At 45.8% G+C, this 23429-nt stretch overlaps 2 protein-coding genes across 44 annotated transcripts in view; both read left to right on the forward strand.

Annotated features, from left to right (window-relative positions):
• Positions 1-20662, forward strand: part of Ppfibp1 (PPFIB scaffold protein 1) — a 156397-nt gene extending 135735 nt beyond the window's left edge. For 12 of the 43 annotated variants that reach the window (XM_087657834.1, XM_087657798.1, XM_087657812.1 and 9 more), the window contains 13 exons: positions 1109-1172; positions 4583-4754; positions 7288-7435; positions 7712-7840; positions 9367-9517; positions 10192-10303; positions 10412-10500; positions 14033-14155; positions 14833-14958; positions 15922-16110; positions 18230-18406; positions 18667-18732; positions 18934-20662. In XM_087657834.1, coding sequence (XP_087513960.1) covers positions 1109-1172; positions 4583-4754; positions 7288-7435; positions 7712-7840; positions 9367-9517; positions 10192-10303; positions 10412-10500; positions 14033-14155; positions 14833-14958; positions 15922-16110; positions 18230-18406; positions 18667-18732; positions 18934-19020 — 1633 coding nt within the window. In that variant the 3' untranslated portion in view covers positions 19021-20662. 43 annotated transcript variants of the gene reach the window in all.
• A 514-nt stretch (positions 20663-21176) lies between these two features.
• Rep15 (RAB15 effector protein) lies at positions 21177-22250 on the forward strand. Its single transcript, NM_001109256.1, is given in 1 exon segment — positions 21177-22250. A coding segment is annotated over 1 exon segment (693 nt). The 5' UTR covers positions 21177-21315; the 3' UTR covers positions 22009-22250.
• Positions 22251-23429: the final 1179 nt, after the last annotated feature.

Consider the following 23429-nt stretch of genomic DNA (forward strand, 5'->3'; position numbering starts at 1 on the left):
ATTAGATTAGGAAAGCCCCAAACAACCAGGGAAACCTGTTTTCGGAGCAGAGCTCGGGTGGGCTGTTTCTCTGTTATCCTTTATGGTGTTGGCAGTCAGTATGGCTGACGGCTTTCGTAAGCAGGAGCAGTGCCTTTAGAGGTTTGTTGCCCCAGCTGCTTTGGAGTACACACATTCCTCCTACAGTCTCTTTCTCTGCTGTGCTTTCCTGTTTCACCCTGTGTTCCTGGGAGCAGGCCTCAGGCAGCTCACAGGCAGAGCACACTGGCACTGAGGTACACCCCCAGCGCCTCAGCTTTTGACACTGGCCCCGTGTTTGCCCATCTAGTTTTTGAGTTAGACCGTCTCCTGCTGTGTATAACGGAGCACTGATTCTGTGAAAGGGAAAGTTTCTGTGACTTACAGGCTCCCTCTGCCTCCCTAGGCTAGCAAATGAGTTACTGTGGGTAATAACACAGATTCCTCTCCTGCATTTCTCCCTCCCTCCCCTTCTCCCTCCCACTCCCTCTACCTCCCCCTTTTCTTCCCTCTTTATTTTTGTCCTTCCCTCCTTTGTCCTTTGGATTCTTGATAGCTCGGGCTGGTCTCAAACATTCCGCAATCCTCTTGTCCCTTGTGTCCTGAAATTACAGGCCTGCCCACAAATCCTGGCTTGTTATACTTTGATCAGAACTATTGACTGAATTGCTTTGCCAGACTCAAATAAGTCATTCCTCTTTGAAAGAAGAGTGAATTTTCATTCTTTAAGTAGAAGGGTTAGATGTGAACAGTGCACGGCTTCTACGGGGTTCCTGGTGTAAATGTGTAAGTGCCACTCGTCCATGTCCATGGAAAACACTGATATTGCCAGCACAGTCTTAAGTGTTTTTCCAGCTACTGTGACATGCGTGGGACAGTTTGTGTTGCTGGCACAGCAGTTAACCGCTTTTAAAGAACCAAATGCTGCAATTTACTTAAGCACATAAGTGTCTGCCTGGGTCCAGATTTTCTTTTATTACCAAGATTCAACCCCCAGACAATTTTAGTTTCCTTCTGAGATGATCTGCTTAGATAAAGGCACCAGAGTCAACTTACCATTAATCCTAATGATCATTATTTCTGTTTTTAGAACTTCGAGTCTGCAGAAATCCAGTAGCCTTGGAAATCTGAAGAAAGAGACATCAGATGGCGTGGTGGGTTCTGTGGCTGGTTCTGTTTTTGTTCCTCCTTCCACTTTATTTTCCCCTTTTCCCTGTTGTCCGTAGAAGTAAATACTGAAGGATGGAGCTTCAGTTTGTCCCGTTACACACAGGATAAATTCACTTCAGGAAGAGCTTATGGCTTCTCTGATGGGAGATTCCTAGCTGCCGTGGTGCAGTTAATGACAGAAACTAAGAATGAGTACACAAGATTGAAAATACATGAATAAGGCTGGAACTCTTAAGATTCTGTAGGAAGTAACACAAGAGGATTGCGTGGGTTAGACGTGATAGAAATGGCTTCTTACCTATCAAATGTATGTGGTGACTCAATATAAAGGGTTTATAGCAGCCTTCCTTAAATGTCATTGTTTTTGAACAGGAAAAGGAGTCTATCCAGAAGCCTCCAGAGGTAATTTTCATATCTGAATTGATGTATAAAATCTTTTAAGTCTTACCACATGTAAGTTGAGTGACTGTCCCCACTGCAGGAGACCAAGGCTGTCAGAGCCCCTACCACACTAAGCCGGTGCAGAAAGACAGCTAGGTCATGTGCGCTGTGTTCAGTGACGTATGCAGCATGACTGTGTGTGCAGGGTGGGGTGATGGCGGAAGAAGGGTGAGTGAGGGGCTGGGGCTTTAGGGCAGAGGCAGTACTTTGGAACGGATGTGTTGTTACAATTCAGAGAAGTGCCCAATGACATTGAATTATTTACTTTAAAAGTTAACTTTAAAGCCGGGGGATGGCTCAGTGGTTAAGAGCACTGATTGCCTCTTCAGAGATCCTAAGTTCAATTCCCAGTACCTATGTGGCAGTGCATAACCTATAACTGTGGTCCTATAGTAATCAATACCCTTTTCTGGTATGCAGACACATGCGTGCAAACAAAACCCTCATATATGTAAAATATATACATAAATTTTTTAAAGTTGATTTTGAGCTAGGCACATACTTTTAATCCCAGCACTTGGGAGGCAGAGGCAAGCATATCTCTGTGAATTTCAGGCTAGCCTGGTCTACATCGTGGGACCCTATCTAAACAAAAGTTAATTTTGAGATCTAAACTCAGCACCTAGCTCAGAAACACATGGAACTCCAGTTCCAAGGGACCCAACACCCTTTTATGACACACACACACACACACACACACACACACACACACACACACACACCTGTCTACCTAGCATAGAGGGCTCTGCTGGTCTAGAGAAACAAAGTGGGGTGCATCCTGACATTTCATACCTGCTGCTCAGCGCCTGGATGCACCAGGGTAACAGCAGAGGCTGTGAGAACCTTTGTGAATCTGGAAGTTATAGAAAGGACAATCCTGACATCTCTGCTTGGGACTATGCTTGGAACCATAGACTAGTCCCAGCACAATGGTTAGTCTGTCTTACCCACCCAACTGATATATATATTTGGTTCCCTGGATTTTTCAAATGTCCTTTCTCCCCCAAATTATTAGTGATGAAAACAGGGAACTAGAAATATCATGGATTATTACTCCCAAAGAGCCAGCTAGCAGTTACAACACAGTCATGCCCATACTGCCTAAAGCAATTTTCATACAACAGTGGCAGCATTGAGTAACTGTTACGGAGACTATGATTCAAATGTCAGAAACATTCCTTCTTTGCTGTCTCTGCCATAAAGGAATAGTATGCAGCTTTGAAAAGAAGTAGACTTACACGTCTTCCAGATGAATTTCAAAAACAGTTCAGAGAACTGAAATGTGACTGTGAATTACCCAAACTTTAACTATAAATGTGTTATTTAGTGACATCCATGGTGGTAAAACTACAAAGAAAATGTGGGCAGGAGAACCGCTTGAAAATGTGGTAATGAAAGATACATAAAACTTAGTTGTTCTTAGGGGCTGGAGAGAGGTCTCTGTGGTAAAGTGCTTCCTCTGAAAGCATAGTGATCAGAGTTCAAACCCACAGTGGCCACATAAAAAGATGGCTTGTCAGCACATGCCTGTCCCCCCTGGGACTGCCTAGCCAGTCTGTCCAGTCAGTGAGCTCCAGGGTCAGTGAGAGACTCTGCCTCAGAAATGCAGAGAGAGATAGAAAACACCCAACCCACACCCCACACATACACATGAACATACGTGCCTGACATATATAATTCTTTACATATGGGCATGTAGAGCCCACATATGAACAAGTACAGACCGCTATGCCATGGTCTCAGATCTAGGCCCTAGACAACCCCCACCGGGTAGACAGGGAAGGGTTTGTCACCAACTTTACTGCTCAGCCCTTGCCTGCCTGCTCATTTCTTCCTCATGTAGTGTCTCGTTCCTAGGGAGCCTTCATGTGTGGTATGCCGTTCACAATTCAGAGTAAAACAAACACGTGTTGTGACACAAGTACCCCACATATGCACATAGGCACACATCCACATTAGTAAATAAATAAACGAATGTTTTTTAGACGTTCACCTCTGTTATTAGACAACCAACCTGTGATGTTAGACTCATGGTTTGAACATCTTTTTTACTGTAGATGCCTTCACCAAGCCCTGCAATAACCCCTTAGGCTGCCTGCTGTTTGTTTCGTACAGCCTTTGACTATAGCAGCAAGCACGGTGTTCTGAACAGGTTGCCGACCTGTGCTCTAGGTCTTCCCCTGGGTTCTGATCATGAACTGTATAAGGACTGCAGCGGGGTAGAAGGCTGGTTCTAGTCTTGACTGTCGGTGAGACAACTGTCTCTCAGGTCCCTTTAATTCAACATCAGTGAATGAAGGAAGGGCTTGTCCATGTTAAGATGTTGATACTGACTGTGTTGTGTGTGTAGACTGTGGGCAGCAGACGACAGAGTCAGTCATCCCTTTGACCTCCTCGCCGACTCTGTAAAAGGACAGCAGAAAGCAGGCGTTAGAAAGAAGCACAGCCAGAAGCATCTCTTAGTGGCACTGAAGCAATGACAGGACTTTATAAGCAATAATGGCTGACTCGAGGTCAAAAAGTCAGACAGACAGTTCCCAATTGTACCGGGAGGATCTCCTCACTGGTCTTGTAGCTTGTTCACTGCCTGCCTTGCAGACTGCCTCAGGCTTCTGTTGTTGTAGCGGGGATTTAAGGATGTAAACTCGTTTATAACTCTGCATCGTACTTGCTAGAAAAACAAGAAATCCGCCATCCTGGGGATGGAGTGTCTTCACGACATGTCTTGAAAAAAATGAGGCAGATCAAACATGTACTAGACTTTAAAGCTGAGTTAGGTATTTAAAGGGACAAGTGTGGAGGCAGGTGTGGTTGTTGTGGCCTTAATTCTTGGGCTTTTTAAGTTGGTGTTGGGCTCAATGTATTCCTTCAGTAGTTGGTCCAGTGATTTGAGCCCAGCCTGTCCTAAGGACAACGCACCTTAACACTCAGTTACCTCTTTGTCACCCCTCAGGATAAAACTCCGACCGACAGCCACACATTTGGGACCCTGCCTCCCAAAGCTCCAGGACATGGCGCCTCTGTGGATGACAGCCCCTTTGGCACTCGAAAAGCCAGGTCTTCCTTTGGCCGGGGCTTTTTCAAAATCAAAAGTGGGAAGAGGACAGCGAGTGCACCAAACCTCGGTATGTGGTGAGGGTGCCCGGGCCCCGACCTTCTGGAAGGAGGCAGGGCTTGATCCCGCCCTGCCCTTGTCCTTCTGTGAATGGACATTCATCCTCAGAAATGAAGGCAAACACCTTGGGGGGAAGTTGGCAAAGATGCTTCCGTGAACCTCATTTTCAGTGTGAAGATAAATCAGCTCCTGGGCCACTCTGTGTCCGGTGATATAACCAGCAACAACAGCAACATGGACACGGCCTAACCCTGCGATGTTCTGAGCCGAGGTTCAGACAGTCTCCCCTCTGTGCTGTGGGATGAATGACCCTGCACAGCTGTATAGTCCCAGAGCAGTGCGTGTGCTCCTCCCATGGGCATTGCCGTGGCGGGAGGAGTCTGATCTGTTTCATTTTGTCACCCCTGTGTTCTCTCCGTTGGACTGCGTGTGTTGTGTGCGTTGTTGGGATACCTGAAGACCGTAAACGAAGTGCCAGTGCACCCACCTTAGGTACCGTACCCCGCATGCCAGCCTTCACCAGTGCTGCCTTTCCAACCGTCTAACCCCCACTCCTGGCCTCTGCGGTCTCTACCAAGCAAGCTGGCTGCGATCAGAAACTGTAGTCTGTTCTAGAGCATTCCTTCATCTTTGGCTGAGACAGACTCTGCACGGCCTTTGCTTCTGAGCCTACGTGCTGTTTTAAGCAGCACCGTAGACACCTTGTAAGCAGTTCCTGGGAAACACCCAGCAGCCTGTGGGGCGCAGGGCTGGAGTGTGCTGGGTTCATACATCCCAGCTCCCCTCACCATGGCCGAGCCAGCATCCACCAACTCTCGTTCTCCCTCAATTTGTCTATTTTCCTGCCTCCCCCCAAAATGTCTGTTAGGCAAGAGCTGACTTGCTGCTCTTAGGGGAACATTCTGGACATTTTATTACTTTGAGATTGGGGATATTCAGTGATGACCGAGGTAGCTTCACGTGGTATCTGACGGTTCTCCATCAGAGTGCTTTTAAGAAGAGTTCATTGTCTCCCCATGAGGAATAGTGTGGAGAAAGCCTTAAAAAAAAAAGTGTGGTGTTTAAAGTTGGGCTAGGGACATTTTCAGGGCACACATACCCATTGTGGCTGTGGAGTGAGAGTGGACAGATGCCCCTGGGTTTCTCTGAGGCTCTGCCATCCCCTGTAGACACCAGTCATTGATGCACATGTCCTAGGGAAGTGACACCATTCTCTTTGGAGCCTGAACTGTCTGCCATGAGGGCTGGCTGCATAAGTTGCACTCCTCTAGTAGGACAGCTATTTCCTGTGGCTCCTGTGTCTTTCTAGGGCAGTAGTCGATGCTCATAGGCCAGTGCTGCCTATCGTAACTGCAACCACAACTCTGCTTCATAGAAAACTCAACTTCAGCAACTTCTGCCAACCCGTCTGGGTCTCTTTCCCTGTTTTTTTTTTTTTTTCCTTTGTGACCAAGTATTACTTTTCTTTATAAAATGTAAAGTTTCACACTTTGGAGAACAGCAGCCCCATCTTTGGTTGCGGTTCTCCAGGAGTGGACAGTTGAAGGAACTTAATATCACACATGTGCGTAAGACTGCAGTGCCAAGTGTAGCCACTGCTCTTTCCATGCCAAACCAAAAGACTGATTTTATATCTAAAGAAAAACTCACACATACCTGGTCACTGTTCTCCCAGTGTCTAATACACAATAGGCTGGTTCCCTCCGGCCCCCTTGAGTTAGGATCTCAACTACAGCCTGGTTTCTCGCCTTGAGCTTGAAATCTTTTTGCCTTGGGGATTATGGGTGTGCACCCGAAGACCTGGTGACTCCTTCTCTGAGAAGAATTGCTAGTTCTCTGTAACTGTCTGATCTAAATGGCAAAGGAGAAGAGTTAAGAAGAAAATGATACAGAATTTGAATTTGGTCCCAAATAAAGTGTGAGAGGAGACGTTCAGGGAAACTGGCTAGGTTTAATGTCCCAAGTGTCCCTGGCACATTAAATTGGGACTCTGCACAGACTTCAGGTATGGGACTCAAGAGTGAGGTGAGGCTCAGTGGTTCTGATGCCATCCTCAGGGCTGAGCTTACAGCAGGAGAGCTTGCTGGGGGCCTGAAGAGGGACCTAGGCAGAGTCTTGGGGTACACTGTGGGCAGGATAGAAACTGAAGTCTACAGCAAAGAAGAGACAACCAGGCCACAGATGTAGGAGCAAGTCATGGCAGGAGACGGGGAGGAGATGTTAGAGGAAGTAACGAGCCTCACTTTGTAGCCCAAGCGTGTCTCAGAGTCACCCGTCCTGTGCCAGCCTCCAGGCAGTAGATTTACAGGTGTGCTCCACCACACACAGCTCTGTCACACATTAACCTCAAAGGCCAATTTGAAGTTAACTCACTTCATGTAGGAGAGTAAGCTTAGGGGACATACACTTACATTTTTATACTTCAGGGCACTCTCTGGAAATCACTGGTTTATAGACCCAAAGGAGAATTCTTAAGTTGCTAAAAACAAGAAGGTTTAAGTATTGTTTGTATTCACGTGGTCTTTATTCTATCCTTGGGACAGCTGAGACAGAAAAAGAGACAGATGAGCACCTAGATTTGGCTGGTACATCTCGGCCAAAAGGTTCACAGGGAACCAGTCCGTTCCAGATGTCGCCACCATCTCCAGATTCCAGAAAGAAATCCAGAGGCATCATGCGACTCTTTGGGAAGTAAGTGGAAGGCAGGGCAGGTGGAGTACCTGTCTTGTGTGCTGCTCAGGTCCAGAGACACTGGAAAGTGTGGCTGGGAGTGGGCACCAAATCCCAAGACTTTTTGAAAGGAAGACTGATATGGGATGCGTATACTCATTAGGCCTTGGTTAGTACTTAAATTCAAATATCTGGGCTAGTGACATGCAAAAACAAACAAACAGAAACATTAGGACTAACCACTAAGGCAGAAGCCTCCTCAGGTCTAATGTATGGCCATGTGTGTTGTGTCCTCAGACTTAGAAGAAGTCAGTCAACTACATTCAACCCAGATGACATGTCTGAGCCTGAATTCAAAAGAGGAGGGACAAGGGCAACTGCAGGACCCAGGCTTGGTTGGTCTCGAGATTTAGGACAGTCCAACAGGTAAGAACACCTGTGATGCCACTATTGCAGAAGTCCCGACTTTCTGCTCTGCCTGGGAAGAGTGGTTGATGACAGCCGTGTGGGTGACAGCTGTGTGAGCACATGAGGAGTCAGGATGGTTGTTGGACTTACAGTTTATATAGGTATAGTCATGTGGGGAGTCTCAGAAGGCATAGTCGCATATTGGTGGGACAGCCTACTGGTCAGGAGATGGTTCTAAGGGCTGAGCTTGTGGCTTAATAGCAGAGACCTTGTGTGGCATACATGGGGTCCTGGTCCCAACTCCAGCCCTGAGAAGTGGGAGGGTCTGGAGTCAGACTTCTTGCTCTCCAGCCTCGTGTACAGCAGCCAGGTGACCTTGAACTGTGGCTGCCATGCTCTGTTTACCTCTCTCTCACCACAGTGGGGTCTAGCACCTATGCCTAAAGGCGACTGTGAGGACTGAGTTGATAGCTGTCTAATAACAGCTGATCAGTAAACATTAGCAATTTGATGGCACCTTTTAAAGTACATAAAGATACATCGTGTCAGAATTCCTGAGCTCATGAAGACCACACGTTGTCCCAGCAAATGAGTAAAACCTTGTCACACCAGTTGGGGTAAAGGCTGTATGTTCCACTCACTAGGACTCCAAGAACCTCCCCTGTGCTTTATTAAAACACAGAACCACACTGAGCGCCTGAGCATAAGAGGGCGGGGCTGGCAGGCCTACAGAGCAAGGTGTCAATGCAGGGCCTTTTAAAGAATCATCTGCTGGAGACGCAGACTCCCACACAGGCGGAGCCCTGGACACCAGTTTCATCAAGAAACCTTTGGCCTTCAGATAACAGAAGTTCTTTCTCACTTGCCATATGTCTTAAGTACAATAAAGAACTCCCTTGTACTGTTAAAAAAAAGTTATTGTCTCTCTCTCTCTCTCTCTCTCTCTGTCTCTCTCTCTCTCTCTCTCTCTCTCACACACACACTCTCTCTCTCTCTCTCTCTTACAAAAGTAAATTAATAATTTTTTAAAGTTTAGCCATGTCACCTTTTGTTTTTTGTTTTTTGTTTTTTTTTTCCAAGCAACAAAGGCGTGTAAGTAAAGAAAATGGGAACCTCCCTTGGAGTGTTCCTTCCTGTCCTTAGCAGGAGCATATTATCTTCTCAGTGATTCTCTGTGTGAGAGACCACAGTTCTGCTGAGTGAATTCATAGTGTACTTGGATTTCTTCTGGCCAAGCAGTATTTTCAGTTTGGGAGTCTGCTCTTTGGACAGTTTTTTCGAGTGTGGAAAATGTAACTTTCATAGCTCATCTTTGTGTTTTCCTGTAGAGTGTGTCCTCTGTAGCTCCTGTTGGTCCTTCTGCGATGTCTTTTGAATTGAAAACAAGGATTTTAGAAAGTGACTTTCCAATCTTGAACTAGAAATTAGGTTTTTTGGGGCTAAATGTTTGTTGCCAGGGAGTTTCCATATCGATGGTATACGCAGTTGCTCCATGCTGACTGTAAGCTGCAGGCTGGCTTAGGCCTGTTTCTCACTCCCCACAGTGACCTGGACACGCCGTTTGCAAAGTGGACCAAGGAGCAGGTGTGCAGCTGGCTGGCAGAGCAAGGCCTGGGCTCCTACCTGAGTTCCGGCAAGCATTGGATTATGTCTGGCCAGACGCTTTTGCAGGCTTCTCAGCAAGACCTAGAGAAGGTACTTAATAAGAAGGGAAGGGATTGTGTGTAGCTGGAAATGTTGCTCAGGGGTACACACTTGTCTCACACGTGAGGCTCAAGGTTCAATCCCCAGGAACACCTACCCTCTTGATGTAGGATCTTTTATTATTCTGACACAGAGCAGTACGAGTGGAACTCATAATGAAAAGCATTAGCTTGTGTAGTTTTATCGGTGTTGTATAATGAGTTGACTTCATAAAATGGATACAGCTCATGTGTCTCGGTCATTCTGTAAACTTACATTGGCTTATCTTTTCAATGTAATATATGCAATTCAACTTTACATCACAAAAGAATACTTTATATATCTTATGTTGTAATTATCAAACATTGTACACAAAATAGAAGTCAAATCCCCATTATGAAGGAAATTCAACAAATTCTTTCTTACAAATAAAATGAATCCCTAGACAGTGTCTAGCATTCCACTCAGCCCATCATGGTAGACTTGGGCCTTTTCTTCAGCAATGCTGAATTAGCCTGAGGTTCATCCTGTAATTCAACATGGAGTGGGGAATTAGCCCGAGGTAGCATTCTCACTTAACACAGGGCTGGCCTTGGAGGGAACCTTCATTGTGGAGGATTCTGCATTCTTTGTTGGCAGATCCAACCCCGATGGGTAGAATCCTAAGGTTCTGTCTCTTGTTTCAGGAGCTTGGCATCAAGCACTCACTGCATCGAAAGAAGCTCCAGTTGGCCCTGCAGGCCCTGGGATCTGAAGAAGAGACCAACTACGGAAAGCTAGACTTCAACTGGGTCACTAGTAAGAGGCCTTTGTGCTTGAAGAAGAATCAACACTGTTACACTTCCTCCCTGATCACAGAAGTGGGCATTTTGTAGCTTGGTAATGACACTGGCTTTTCTCCTTTAGGATGGCTGGATGATATTGGCCTCCCTCAGTACAAGACGCAGTTTGATGAGGGGCGGGTGGACGGCCGAATGCTACACTACATGACTGTGGTATGTAGCCTCTGTTGGGGTCTTTCGGTGACGTGATCCTGTGGAATTCAGCAGTAGGTACAGCTCTGAGATGATTAGAAACCTAAGCCAGGCAAAACTGCATTTAGCCTATGCTATCTAGAGGACTGGGCTGGTCAACAGGTGAACTCGAGTGTGTACATTGTGGGTGTTTGCTTTTTATGGTGTGTGAATTCTGTCTCATAACTGCTACAAGATAGAAAGGGTTGAAGCCATGGTCACTTCTGCATTACGAGTTATGTAGATCCACTTCACTCTGGTTCTCACAAGGACTGGCCTCCTCCCTCGCCTTCCTTTGAAATTCTCCTCACATCAGTCCCAAGGGCAGGGGTCTTGGGGGTAAAGGAGGTAGTAGGCAGGACCTGCCCGGCTCCCTTCTCTATTGGGTGTTCCCAGGCTTCCGGCCAGTGAGTAGGAAGACCATTCCTTATGTACAGCCCCAGGAGAGATGGATTCCAGGAGAACCTTGTTCCCAATTCCACAGTATGATTAATGTTTTATAGAAGATACTTTTATTTAAAGAGCGTGCTGTAAGGTAGGGAGCCCCATAGGTGTTTCCTTTGTTAAGTAAGTAGAAAGTTTAACCTGCTAATTACATAAAATCTTTTCATCGTGAAAGGAAGTTGGAACTGAGTTCACGGGATTTGTATTCTTTTTTTTCTTTGAGCCAAAGTACTTGCAAGTTTGGCAGGGACATCATGTAACCTTGCACGAGTGACCATAATGAGCTTGGCATGTTTTATAGCCGCTGTCTTTGTTAAGGACCACGTTTGTGGGTTCTCAGTAACCCTTTAATACCGTGGCATCTCCATCCTCAAAACTAGGAAACAGGAGCTGAGAGTTGGGGATGTAACCAGGTCTCCCTGCTACTAAGTAGCAGGAAGTCATAGCGAGTTTGAACCTAAGTTTGTTCCAGCTCCTTCTTGTCACTGCTCACTATTCCACCTGGGACAAGTGCAGTGACATTTGCCCTGCCTCTGTCTGTGTCCACGGGTGTGGTGGGTCAGATATCCCGAGGGAATGGAAGCAACTTCACCTGAAAATTCACAGGAGGCACACGTAAGACCTCCATGCCTGAAAGTCATTGAGTGACCCTGAAAAGAGTGACCTGTAAGTCCCAAGCCCAAAGTCCCTGTTAGGATGTGGTTCCCTGGATTAGCTCCAGGGACAGAAAAAGGATCTTAATAGGAAAGTGGCAGGAAGTAAAAAGCCAGTTTGGGAGCCAGTGAAAGTGCTTGCTGGGCTGGCCTGACAGCATGAGTTCTATTCCTGTGACCCATGCAGAGGTGGAAGGTGAGGACTGAGCCTACAGAGTTGTCCTTTGACCTCTGTGTGTGTGTGTGTGTGAGTGTGTGTGTGTGTGTGTGTGTGTGTGTGTGTGTGTATGTGTGTGTGTGGGTATGTGGGAGTATGTGTGGGGGTATGTGGGGGTATGTGTGGGGTGTGTATGAGGGGGGTGAGAGAGGGAGAATGGTGTACATGTGAGCTTGATACGTGTGCGTACGTGTGTGAGAGAGCGAGCTTGTGTAATAGAGAACTTTATAAATGTGTGTGAACTTGGTGTATGGAGGATGGAGAGAGAGAGAGGGAGAGAGAGAGGGGGGGAGAGAGAGAGAGAAAGAGGGAGGGAGAGAGAGAGAGAAAGAGGGAGTAGAGAGAGAGAGAGAGAGAGAGAGAGAGAGAGAGAGCGCATGAGCGAGCTTGGGGTGCGTGTGCTTCCTCCACACATGCCATACACATGAACTAATGAAAATAATAAGCCTTAAAATTGGCAAAAGCTGAATGAAGTCTAGACTAAGTTTATTTGTGTTAATTTACCGTGTAGTTAATTGTGATGTGTGCCACAGTTTCATAAGATGTGAATATTAGGAGAAACTGAAACGCACACAGAACTCTTCACTATCTAGAAACCCGAGTCTAAAATTAAATTAACAATGTGTTTATTTATTTGCTATAGTTTTTTGAATAGGATCTCACTGTGTAGCTCTGGCTGGCTTTGAACTCCCAGAGATCTGCTTGCCTCTGCCTCCCAAGTGCTGGGATTAAAGTTGTGCACCAGAATGCCCACACTTAAAAAGGGTTTCAAATGAAAGTAATCCTTGTAAAAAAAAATCTTTCTAATATATTTTCGGAAGTAATTAGCATTTTATTTATATTATAAACATACATTTAGATTTTCTTAACTGATAGACTTAATTAAATGAAAGTAGCCTATACTAAATATTTGAAATAAGTATCTCAGTTTCAGATTAAAATATGTTAATTGCTTTTTCTAACGTATCATGACACTAATTTTAATAAATGAATCCTACAAAAAATAGGAAATATTATTTGCTCAGTAGCCTCAAGAATAAACTACTAATATTCTTTTTACTCTTAAAAATATTTTGGGCTGAAGAGATGGCTCAGCGGTTAAGAACACTGACTGCTCTTCCAGAGGTCCTGAGTTCAATTCCCAGCAACCACATGGTGGCTCATGACCATCTATAATGAGATCTGGTGCCCTCTTCTGTTGTGTCTGAAGACAGTGATAGTGTACTTATAATAAATAAATGAATCTTAAAAAATATATATATATTTATAGTAAGTTAATTTCTTTTATTTTTTTCTCAAGAAATGTGTTATCAGTAAGAGTGTGTTGTGTGCCTACATAGACAGTCCTCTGCTTATTTTCTGGGTGTGTTTATAAGATTTATCTTGGCACTGCCCTGAAATCACTTACTTCTGAGATAATTGGTTTAGGTGTATTAGGCATGGTTGAAATTGCTCCCCATGGCCTCAGACTGCCCAAAGTTTCCTTGAAGAAATTTATTGGTGTCGTGTTAAAACTTAGAAGTCTTCATTTCTTCTCTCATTTACTATTTCCCAAACCCTTATACTGAGGGACAGTCTTGTGTTCAACATTGGTCACCAAGTCTCTAAGTGAAGCAATAACCCTGGTCAGCGACCCTTGCAGGCCAGGAAGGCTGATCAGGTGTGTGCTGATCAGCTGTGTGCTGATCAGCTGTGTGCTTAGAGGAGGAGAGCAGTTTGACTGTTGCCCTTCAGGTGTTGCTGTGACGACTTTGCATGCAGATCAAATTCTGGAGACTAAAGAGGAAACAGGAATTCCTCAAGGCTCAGCACCACAGCACCCAGTCTCAGCGTTTGAGGCTGGGGCAGGAGTTGGGACTAGCCTAGCTGCAAAGAGACACTGTCTCTCCCTGCCCCCGAATAAAAGGCAGACTACCTTTTTCTAGTGACCAGCGAGTGCTTTTCAGAGTCCCGGGATGATACTACCCCATCAGAACACCTGGGAGAGTGATACGGATGTGGCAGATCTGGGGGAACAATATAGATTTGAGGTTTTAGAGAGGGATTTGTAGAGCACAGGAAAGGAGTTCTGTTACTAAATGAAAACTGAAGTCGCAAGCAGAGTGATTTCTACGTTCATGGCAGAGTTCTGGGGTTCTCGGGGAGCCTCCATCCTCCCTGCTGTGGGCCAGCACCGTGAGTCCTCATTTCTCCTCCGCAGGATGACCTCCTGTCCCTGAAGGTTGTGAGTGTGCTGCACCATCTCAGTATCAAAAGGGCCATCCAAGTCCTGAGGATCAATAACTTCGAGCCAAACTGTCTTCGGAGGCGGCCGTCTGACGAGGTAGCAATAAGAAGTACATACACGTCCCCAGCTCCGAAAAAAAAGAACAAAAAAAAAAAAGTACATACACATGAGCTTGGCAGTCCGTGTGTGGAACCCTGAGCCTCTTTCTCTTGGAGCCTGCAGAGGGCGCTGGTTTCCTCAGAGCTCAGATCCAGACTCTCTGACCTCAGGGTCTTCCAACATCCCTCGCTTTTATACCCATAAAGACCCACTGTGTCATTGAGGCCAAAAGTTGTTTTCTGCTTACTCTTGCTTCCTCCTGTTCATGAACTATATATACTTTTTACTGTCACCTCATGGAGTGAAATGTCACTGTAAATATTTCCTTTACCTTTTCTTTTTTTTTTTTTTTTTTTTTTTTGTTCTTTTTTTCAGAGCTGGGGACTGAACCCAGGGCCTTGCGCTTCCTAGGCAAGCGCTCTACTACTGAGCTAAATCCCCAACCCCTCCTTTACCTTTTCTTACTGCTGCGTAAGAAAGCTTGAATCTGTGGTATATGTTCTTTCAAAGAGTAGTCAAATTAGCAAGCGCTTATTTGACCTTTTCTTTGAATACTTCATGGGACACCAGATCGTATGCTCTTGGGCCCAACCTGTGAGACTGCGTGTACAGGTTTAGTATTGAGGGTCCCATCGCCAGCATCTAAAGCGTACGCTATGTGTTTGTTTCCACAGAACAGCATCACCCCATCTGAGGTTCAGCAGTGGACCAATCATCGTGTGATGGAGTGGCTGCGCTCTGTGGACTTGGCAGAATATGCCCCCAACCTCAGAGGCAGTGGTGTCCATGGAGGGCTCATGGTAAGGCTCGTTCAGTTTGAAATTGACTGCTCGCTTGGTTGGTTTCCTTTAGTCTAAAGGGTGAGCGGTGTTGGTCTGAAATCTACATTGCTTTAAAATCTGTCAACTTTTGTTTCCATGTCACAAGTAGAAAATTCTGCACCCAGCCGTGGTAGAATGGCCCTGTGTGCTAGAAGAATTGCATCAAGTCGCCATGAGGCTACCATGTGCATGTGAAACACAAGAGAATCTGGGCTGGAACTTAGATTCTACCCCCAAGACCAATCACCACTGCATGCTGATATTCCAAAATCTAAACACTGGCTCCAAGCCTCGCAGCAAAGGACTCGGTGCACATCAGTTTGTCCTCAGTAATCCTGAGGCTTTCCCCTGGATTTCACTCGCAGAGCATCTTTAGTGTCTTTCTCTAAATTAGGCTTCAGCCCGTTCCTTTTTATTGCTCCTCACCATTGAGTAACACGCAGCCTGTGTGTTTTAAACTCCTGCATGCGTGCAGGCTGCATCTGCACACCGGGGTTCCGTGAGCAGCGTTTTCAGAGGCAGCATTCCAAACGGAGCTGTGCTGCTGCTGCTGTCCCCCGAAGGCTGCGTTACACACCACCTCTCTCGGGCGCAGTGATGTGTGGATTAAAACTCAAAGCCCAGGCTGGAGAGACAGCTCAGAGCACGGCCGCTCTTGAGGACTTGGGTTTAGTTCTCAGCACCCACATGGTGGCAATAACAACTCCTGTTCCAGGGCATCTGTGACCTTCCTCTGGCCTCCCTGGGCACTGCACACATTCAGTACACATACACACATGCAGGCAAACACTGACTCATAAAAAAAATCTTTTTAAAAAGGGGCTGTTAATAGAGCATCGGGGATTACCCAAATGAGCGGTTTTTGCCACCACGTGTGAAGCGCCTCCGTTCTGACTGTGTACGAGCTGTGATACTTTTTACCAATCCCAGTTTTTCTTACAGGTTCTTGAGCCTCGTTTTAACGTAGAAACTATGGCTCAGTTATTGAACATTCCTCCAAACAAAACCTTGTTGCGCAGACATTTGGCTACCCATTTCAACCTTCTGATTGGTGCTGAGGCCCAGCACCAGAAGCGAGATGCCATGGAGTTACCAGATTATGTCCTGCTAACAGCTACTGCCAAAGTGAAGGTTGGTTCAGGATTTTGGCATTTAATCACTGCACAATGTTTGCAAAGGCCCCAAAATTCCATTTTCTAAGATGTTCCAGGTTTTATTAATGAGTTTAAAATATCTGTATGTGCACTTTTCTATAAATTCCAAGACCAGTTAAGGGACTACATGTTTGAAAGTTTCTGCTGAAGGCATTTCTGTTGAAGAAGATGTGGTCAGCTTCTGTTGTCAGTGTCTTGCCAATGCTGAGGGCTCTGGCATGGGTCCAGTCTGCCATTGCAATGGTAAATAGGTCTAAGAGGAGGACTTAGGGTGAAAATAACTGTGTAGAGGATGCATGTCTGGCAGGCCTACGGAAAAAATCTTCTTAAGAGAGTGAGATCTCCTCCAGCCGGTGGGCAGCTATCGTCTTGACGGTAAAGCTGTGCGTTTTCAGCTAGTGCAAGATCTACGCAGGACACTGGCAGCCCTGCACCAGGATCCATAGGAAGCTCTTCCAGTTTCTTCATATAAGATGTGAGGCAGCAATCCTTTCCAAAAGGAATGCTCCACAGGTAGACCAGACTGCCCTCTGTAAAAGAAGCCATGAAAAGGACAATTGGAAGAAATTCAAATGAGAGAATCCGCTGTGCGGTCAAATTCCTGCAGGCCGTCGTTGGTGCATCACCTAAGGATGTAATGGCTAAGAGGACTCAGAAACCAGGCGATAGGACACTCAGAGAGAGCAGGCTGTCAGGGTTGCCAAGGAAACAAAGGCTAACCAGGCCTCAAAGAGGCCTGCCAAAGCCCCACAAAGGCAGCCCCTAAACAAAAGCTCATGAAGGCCGTTGCTCTCTGGGTCCGTGGAAAATGCTAACTTGATAGATCAGAATTTTAAATGAAGACCCACCTCTAACTCAGAAGGAAGAGAGTCAACAGCAGAGGTTGTGACGCCTGCCTGTAGTCCCAGCATACAAGAGTCTGAGGCAGGAGGATTGCACAGTCAGTCGTCAGTCTGAGCTATGCATTTAAGAGTCTGAGGCAGGAGGACTGCACAGTCAGTCAGTCTGAGCTATGCATAGGGCCCTGGGTGGTTTTGTTTACCAAGAGTTGAGGCTTGTGCCAAATTCAGATTACTCTTTTTCTTCTTTAGAGATACTCCTACATTAACTTGTCTGATGTATTATTTTCATGTCCTTAATGTGAAGACAATTTATGAGTTCTCCCAGAAATATATGCTGAGCTCTCTTTGTTTTTACCGTCTGCCTTTGAATTCCTTCTCCTTGGGGACTGTGTACTGACCAAGGTGACATTTCTCTCCCAAAGATCAGTGGACTCTCCCTCTAGGAGTGTGGATTCTTTTACCACTCACCAGTCCTACCATGAAGCACAACAGGCAAACCAAGTAACCCCAGCTTTACCACCTGCCTTCCCTTCCTGTCTTGTCTCCTTCCCTCTTCTCCACCCAGCTTGGGGTTGAACCTAGGCTCTTAATCATATTAACCCAGAGCTCTGCCATCGAACTGTACACCCCAGCCTGCCCTTTCTCTTTAAATTTTATTAGTTAATTAATTAATATTTTGAGTCATGCTCTTATTAAGTTGCCGAGTCAGGCCTGAAGCTTGTGATTCTCATGCCTCAGCCACCGAGTAGCTGCAGTTGCAGGCAGGCCCCATGCCACAAAGGCCCAGCAAAGACCACTGTCCTTTCCTAATCTTAGACTGAATAGTCTTGCAAAGTTTGGCTCATCCCTGAGAGGAATTCTCTTATATGAAGTCCTGTCTAATCCAAGCAAAGGATTTTGACATGTCCCGCCTGTGGCATAACAGCGAGGTTAACCTTTTGAGAGTTACGCCAAGACCGTTTATGATATTCAGGCACGTTGCTACTGTGTCTGGGGTGCTTCTGGCTTTCTCGTGATAATTTCATCATTGAAGTTGCTACCCCTGTGTGGTGAGGTGAATTAATTTACAGGTATAATTAGTCCTCTGCTGTAGGGATTTTATCCTACCTCTGGGTGTCTTTTTGTTTTTTGTTTTTTGTTTTTTTTTTTTTGGTTCTTTTTTTGGAGCTGGGGACTGAACCCAGGGCCTTGCGCTTCCTAGGCCAGCGCTCTAACCACTGAGCTAAATCCCCAACCCCTTGTTTTCTTTTAAAGCCAAAGAAACTGACCTTTAGCAACTTTGGGAATCTGAGGAAGAAGAAACATGAAGATGGGGAGGAGTATGTCTGTCCAATGGAGCTAGGCCAGGCGTCGGGTAGCTCCCAGAAGGGGTTTAGACCTGGCTTGGACATGCGCCTGTATGAAGAGGATGATTTGGACCGGTTAGAGCAGGTAAGGCGCCCGCAGTCATGCAGACACTGCTTGGAAGCCTTGCACACTGTCACTGAGGAAGGGTGCTGTCTTCCCACGACTGAAAATAAAAATGGCCAAGTATCCTGAATAGCTGCAGATTCCCGTCCGCTTCTCAGCAGGCACATCCCCAGCACCTGACTACTTTCTTGCATATGTTCTCTGTTTAGACTGTCATTTAGTGATCTGTACTTTTGGAATTGTACAAATGAGCTTGTCACATTGTGGTCTGTTCTTGGTAGATGGAAGATTCAGAAGGGACGGTGAGACAGATAGGTGCGTTTTCTGAAGGCATCAACAATCTCACGGTAAGTGTTACAGTGAGTGCGTGTGGTGAGTGCGTGTGGTGAGTGTGTACGGTGAGTGCGTACGGTGAGTGTGTGTGGTGAGTGTGTACTGTGAGTGTGTATGGCAAGTTGCAAATGTTATTCTAAACACCTACTCGTGTGTTGGAAGCATGTGGTGCTGAGCTCAGAACTCCGTGTAACTCGATGTCCCTTGTTTTTCAGCACATGTTAAAGGAAGATGACATGTTTAAGGATTTTGCTGCCCGCTCCCCAAGTGCCAGCATCACAGATGAAGACTCCAACGTTTGAGCAGAGCACCTGGGCAAATGCCAGGAGCACACGTGTCATTTTCCAGCTTTGTTTCTCGGATAGTGTATACAGCAGGTGACAGGTTGTGCATTGCTTATTGTTCGGACTTCTGCTCGCTCAGAAGGAGAGCTATAGCACGGGAATGGTGCCAGTTCTGAGCATGTTGAGGAAAAAGAGAGGCTGGTGAGCGAAAGTGCGCTTGCTCTGCCTCTGTTTAATGCGAAGTCTGCGACGTGTGCTGTTGGAAGTGTTGCACGCACGGTTGCATGTACCAGAGCGCCTCGCTCACATCTCCAGGAGGGAGGCCTGGCCACATCAGTGTTCACTGCAGCCGGCTGTGCTGAACGTGCTGCCCCCAGAGCCAAGTGCCACCATGTGCCAGCAGCACCGCCACTTGCCTCTCACTGTCTTATTTTTATATATTTTTCTAAATACGTGTATATATGCAGTCTACAGAAAACAGAACCTTTATTTTGTGACACAAGGATCAAAAGATCATATTAAAACAAAGAAACCCCCGTGTTCCCTATGATCACATACCAGCTGATTCTTGCGGGTACCACAGTCCCATTTTATCTCCACTGATGAATTTTAACCGTGTTAACCACTCAGGCTAAATTCTACATGATGTATACTTCTTGGTTCCCACCAAAATTGTCGAGCAGCTTAGAACTTGAACTTTAATCCCGACTCCATTTTCTTCATAATGAAGTATTTTAGGGTTGTTACCACATCAGCTTGAAGCCTTCGGATACACTCATGTCCCCATCAGAAAAGTTTTCTGTTAGAATGGCTTCGGAAAAACAAGAAACCAAACAGAACCTTTCCATGTTAACTTCCTTATTTCTTTTTCTTTGCTAAACTCATCATTATGTTGAACTAAGGGGTCCACCTAGCCATGTCCACTGTACCTGATACTCAGCCTGTCAGCTCACAGGGCTTCAGATTATTTCAGTCAAATCCCAGTATTTTAAAGCTGCATTAGAACATTTTCTGATGGTCCTGACCAGTAGCACGTCGCTCGTGTTTTCTGTAACACAAGGCCCAAGGGCTTTTTGTAAAGAAAATAGAAAGTTACAGCAGCTGCTCTGTGGCGTGTGGATGCAAGTGTTTCTAGTGGTGTTGGAGACAATCCTCTTTTTATTCAGGGCTGCTCAAAACGAGACCTCCTGTGTTCCAGACAGGAGCTTACACACCAGGGGACAGGGGGACAGTTCGGTTTGTGGTGATGGCCATTTCCAAATGTCAGCAGTATTCCTTTTCATGTTTGCCGGTTATAAAGCTGTTCATTGTGAACCTTGTAACTCTGCTGTCCACTTCTAATTAAATTATCAGATGCTAACCGTGGTTTCCTTTGAATGCTCCCATTCATGAAATCAAGACAATATTGGCTTCTTTCTGTATTGGGGTTTTAGTTTAAACATGAATAAATGTCACCCTTTGGAGAGCTCAGTTTGTTACCAGAGCCTGGTTGGAAATACCAGCAGACTGTTACAGATGCCAAGCAGTTTTTATTAAGGACAACGTAACAACTGATGATATGTGATAAAGTTAAAAAACTTCTTATTATATATTTTATTTACAAAAGTATTATGCAAAGTTCGCATTACCTTATGAGAAGAAATAAAGTCAATTGATAATTGCCTTGTGTTTTTGTCTTTTAATGTTTCCTTGTTCAGAAAGACAAAGTCTTCGTTTCTGGTGGAAACAGTAAAGGATTCTTGCTTGTAAACTTGCACATTTGACTGAGTTTGTTTGAATCAGACAAATTGAGATCTCTGCTTAAGAAGTATGTATAAAAGGAAATGCCAGCAACCCACCTGGGGAAGGAAGGGTCAGAACAGGAAAAGAAAAGGAAAGAGAAGAGACACGAGCTTGGAGATATTGGTTGGAGAGTATAGGATTCTAATCCATACATTCACATACTGGTTTTATTCTTGGAAACAGGAGCCACAGCCAGGAAAGAGTTTACCAAGGATCAAGTGTAGGCTGTACATGTACACAACCTGGAGTAGAACAGGTGTTTTGTGTGAAATTGTCATCTGTCACTTGGCAGGCATCAGGAATCTGAGCACAACACACCCAGTTGACAAACAGGGGGCCCTCCCTCACATGTTTGTCTAGCCTCGGGTCTATATGGCTAGCCACACCAAGGAAGCTGTGACATTAGGAAGCTGGTGGTGTGGTGGCTTTAACAGATGTGGCTTCACTGAAGAAAATCTCTGAGAAAGAGCCAGTTCCCTGTGACATTCGCGGGTTGGATAGCTAGGAGCAACATTTACTGGGTGTGAGAAAATGGGGCAAAAGGCCTCACAGCACATGGCTCCGAGGGACAGTCAGGAGGTTCTCGTCATGTGTGAGGTGGTCAGTGCTGCTATTTCCCACGCAGCACAGAAGCTGAAGGAGTACCTCGGGTTCGAGTATCCGCTGAGCAGACTCTGCCTCACAGCAAGTTCTCTGGCTGAGATTTTCCTCGTCCACTTCATTACTTTCTGCCAGGAGAGGGGAGCGGATGAATGGCTCACCACCACCAAGACGTCCAAGCACCAGGCCTTGCTCTTTGGAGCAGACTGGATTTGGACCTTCTGGGGACCCGATAAGCAAATACGGCTTCAGGTGGCAGTGCAGGCTCTAAGGATGGCTTCTCTCCCTCCGAGGGACCCAAAATCCTGTGAGTCAAGGGGAGAGGAATCTTGGAGAAAAGGCAGATTCGATAAGCTGGAAGAGTTCTGTAACTTGGTAGGAGAGGACTGTCTAGGTCTGTTTATCATCTTTGGTGTGCCCGGAGAACCTAAAGCCATCAGGGGCGTTGTCCTGGAGACTGTCAGAAATGGGATGGTGGAGAGCCAGCTGCCGGGACGCAAGGCCGTGGAGCAGTTCGTGCTGGAAACAGAGGATTGTGTCTCCATCAAAGAGCTGCTGGGGAACTGTCTGGATAAAAGAGACGGGCTGAGTGACATGGGCAAGGTTTACGTCCGCATCTTTTAGACTGGGCATGCTGCTGGGACTGGCCTGAAAGATAGAATAGGGCACTCCCCAGCACAGGGATATTAACCCCCTATATTGACTGAAAGCGATTGATTACCTGGGTCAAAACTTGCTAGTGCCACAATTATGGAAAGGGGAAAAAAAACCTAGCTGTGTCTTGGGGAACTTTAATTTGGGATTTGTTTATTCAAAACTGAAAATTGGGAGAGAAAAATGATAAATTATACATAAAATTTGATTTGGGAAAAAATTGTCTTTGAACTAATCTCGTAGTCACAAAGCATAAAATGTTGCTGCTGTGGTGGGGAGAGCAAATAATTATCAGGTGTGGTGTTGGGGTACCATTTTTGGTTCGGGACTCCTAAAGAAAACTTCCCACTGCTGGCCCTCTGAGCCCTACCTCCACAATAGCTCTGTCCCAGAAACTCCGCACATAAAGGACTTTCAAAGGATTTAATGGAGGGCTCAACTGGGTGTTAGCTTTACTATGGGTCACCTGTGAAAGAATTCCTTGTTGCAATATGTGTATTCTCAGTAAGGAAGGTACTTTCAAAATGATGGTCCTGTTTTCTAAAAACGTCTTCCTGGGATTTAACAGTATAAAGATCAATTACCATTATTTTTTGACCTCATGCTGGGCCCCGTGCTTTAAATATATTATAAGTTGCACATAAGGCTCTAGTAAGAAGTAGGTTATCTGTTCCTGTTTGTCTGTGATGTATGTGATTCCCAAGTCATGAGCAGTTAGCAAAAACCAAGTCTCCACTTAAGGCTCCAACTCTTCCAGCAATACATAAAGTGACTTGACTCTTTTAGGCACCACAAGTGCTATGGTCATGGAGGTGTTCACCTGTGAGGAAGCCGGTCTTTGTTAGTCTCTGCCTCACTCCTGCTAATACTCTGTGCAGTCCTTAGCCTGTTCCCTGACTGAAACATGGGCCATGCTGATGTGGTGGTGCAGTGACGTAATCCCATCCCTGGGGAGGCTGAATGGCTGTGAATCTGAGGCCCAACCTGGGTTACATGGTGAACTCTGGGTCAGCAAGTGCTACCCAGTGAAACTTGTCTTCAAACACCATGGACCAAATCTCTACAAACCTACCCTCCAAAAACATTTTTCCCCATTCCGACAGGGCTTCCCATGGCCTTGGTCCTCTCTGCACTTGGGAATCTAGGGCTCTTGCAAGGATGGATGATATCATTGTAGGCAAGATGGTTAGCATACTGGATAGCCGTTTAAAGTAAGCAGTATTTTTGATGTAATACATGTCACTGGAACTTTTCTGTTCTACATCATTTATTTAGAAAGGTTCACTGCAGGCCACTGAATCTATACAGGACCCCTGACAGTTACAATGGTTGAGGAAGGGATGAGGTCAAACCTGAAACCAATGTTTCCCCATTACCACTCACGTATCCTG

Source organism: Rattus norvegicus, chromosome 4, assembly GCF_021556685.1.
Source record: "Rattus norvegicus strain SHRSP/BbbUtx chromosome 4, alternate assembly SHRSP_T2T, whole genome shotgun sequence".
NCBI classification, from domain to species: domain Eukaryota; kingdom Metazoa; phylum Chordata; class Mammalia; order Rodentia; family Muridae; genus Rattus; species Rattus norvegicus.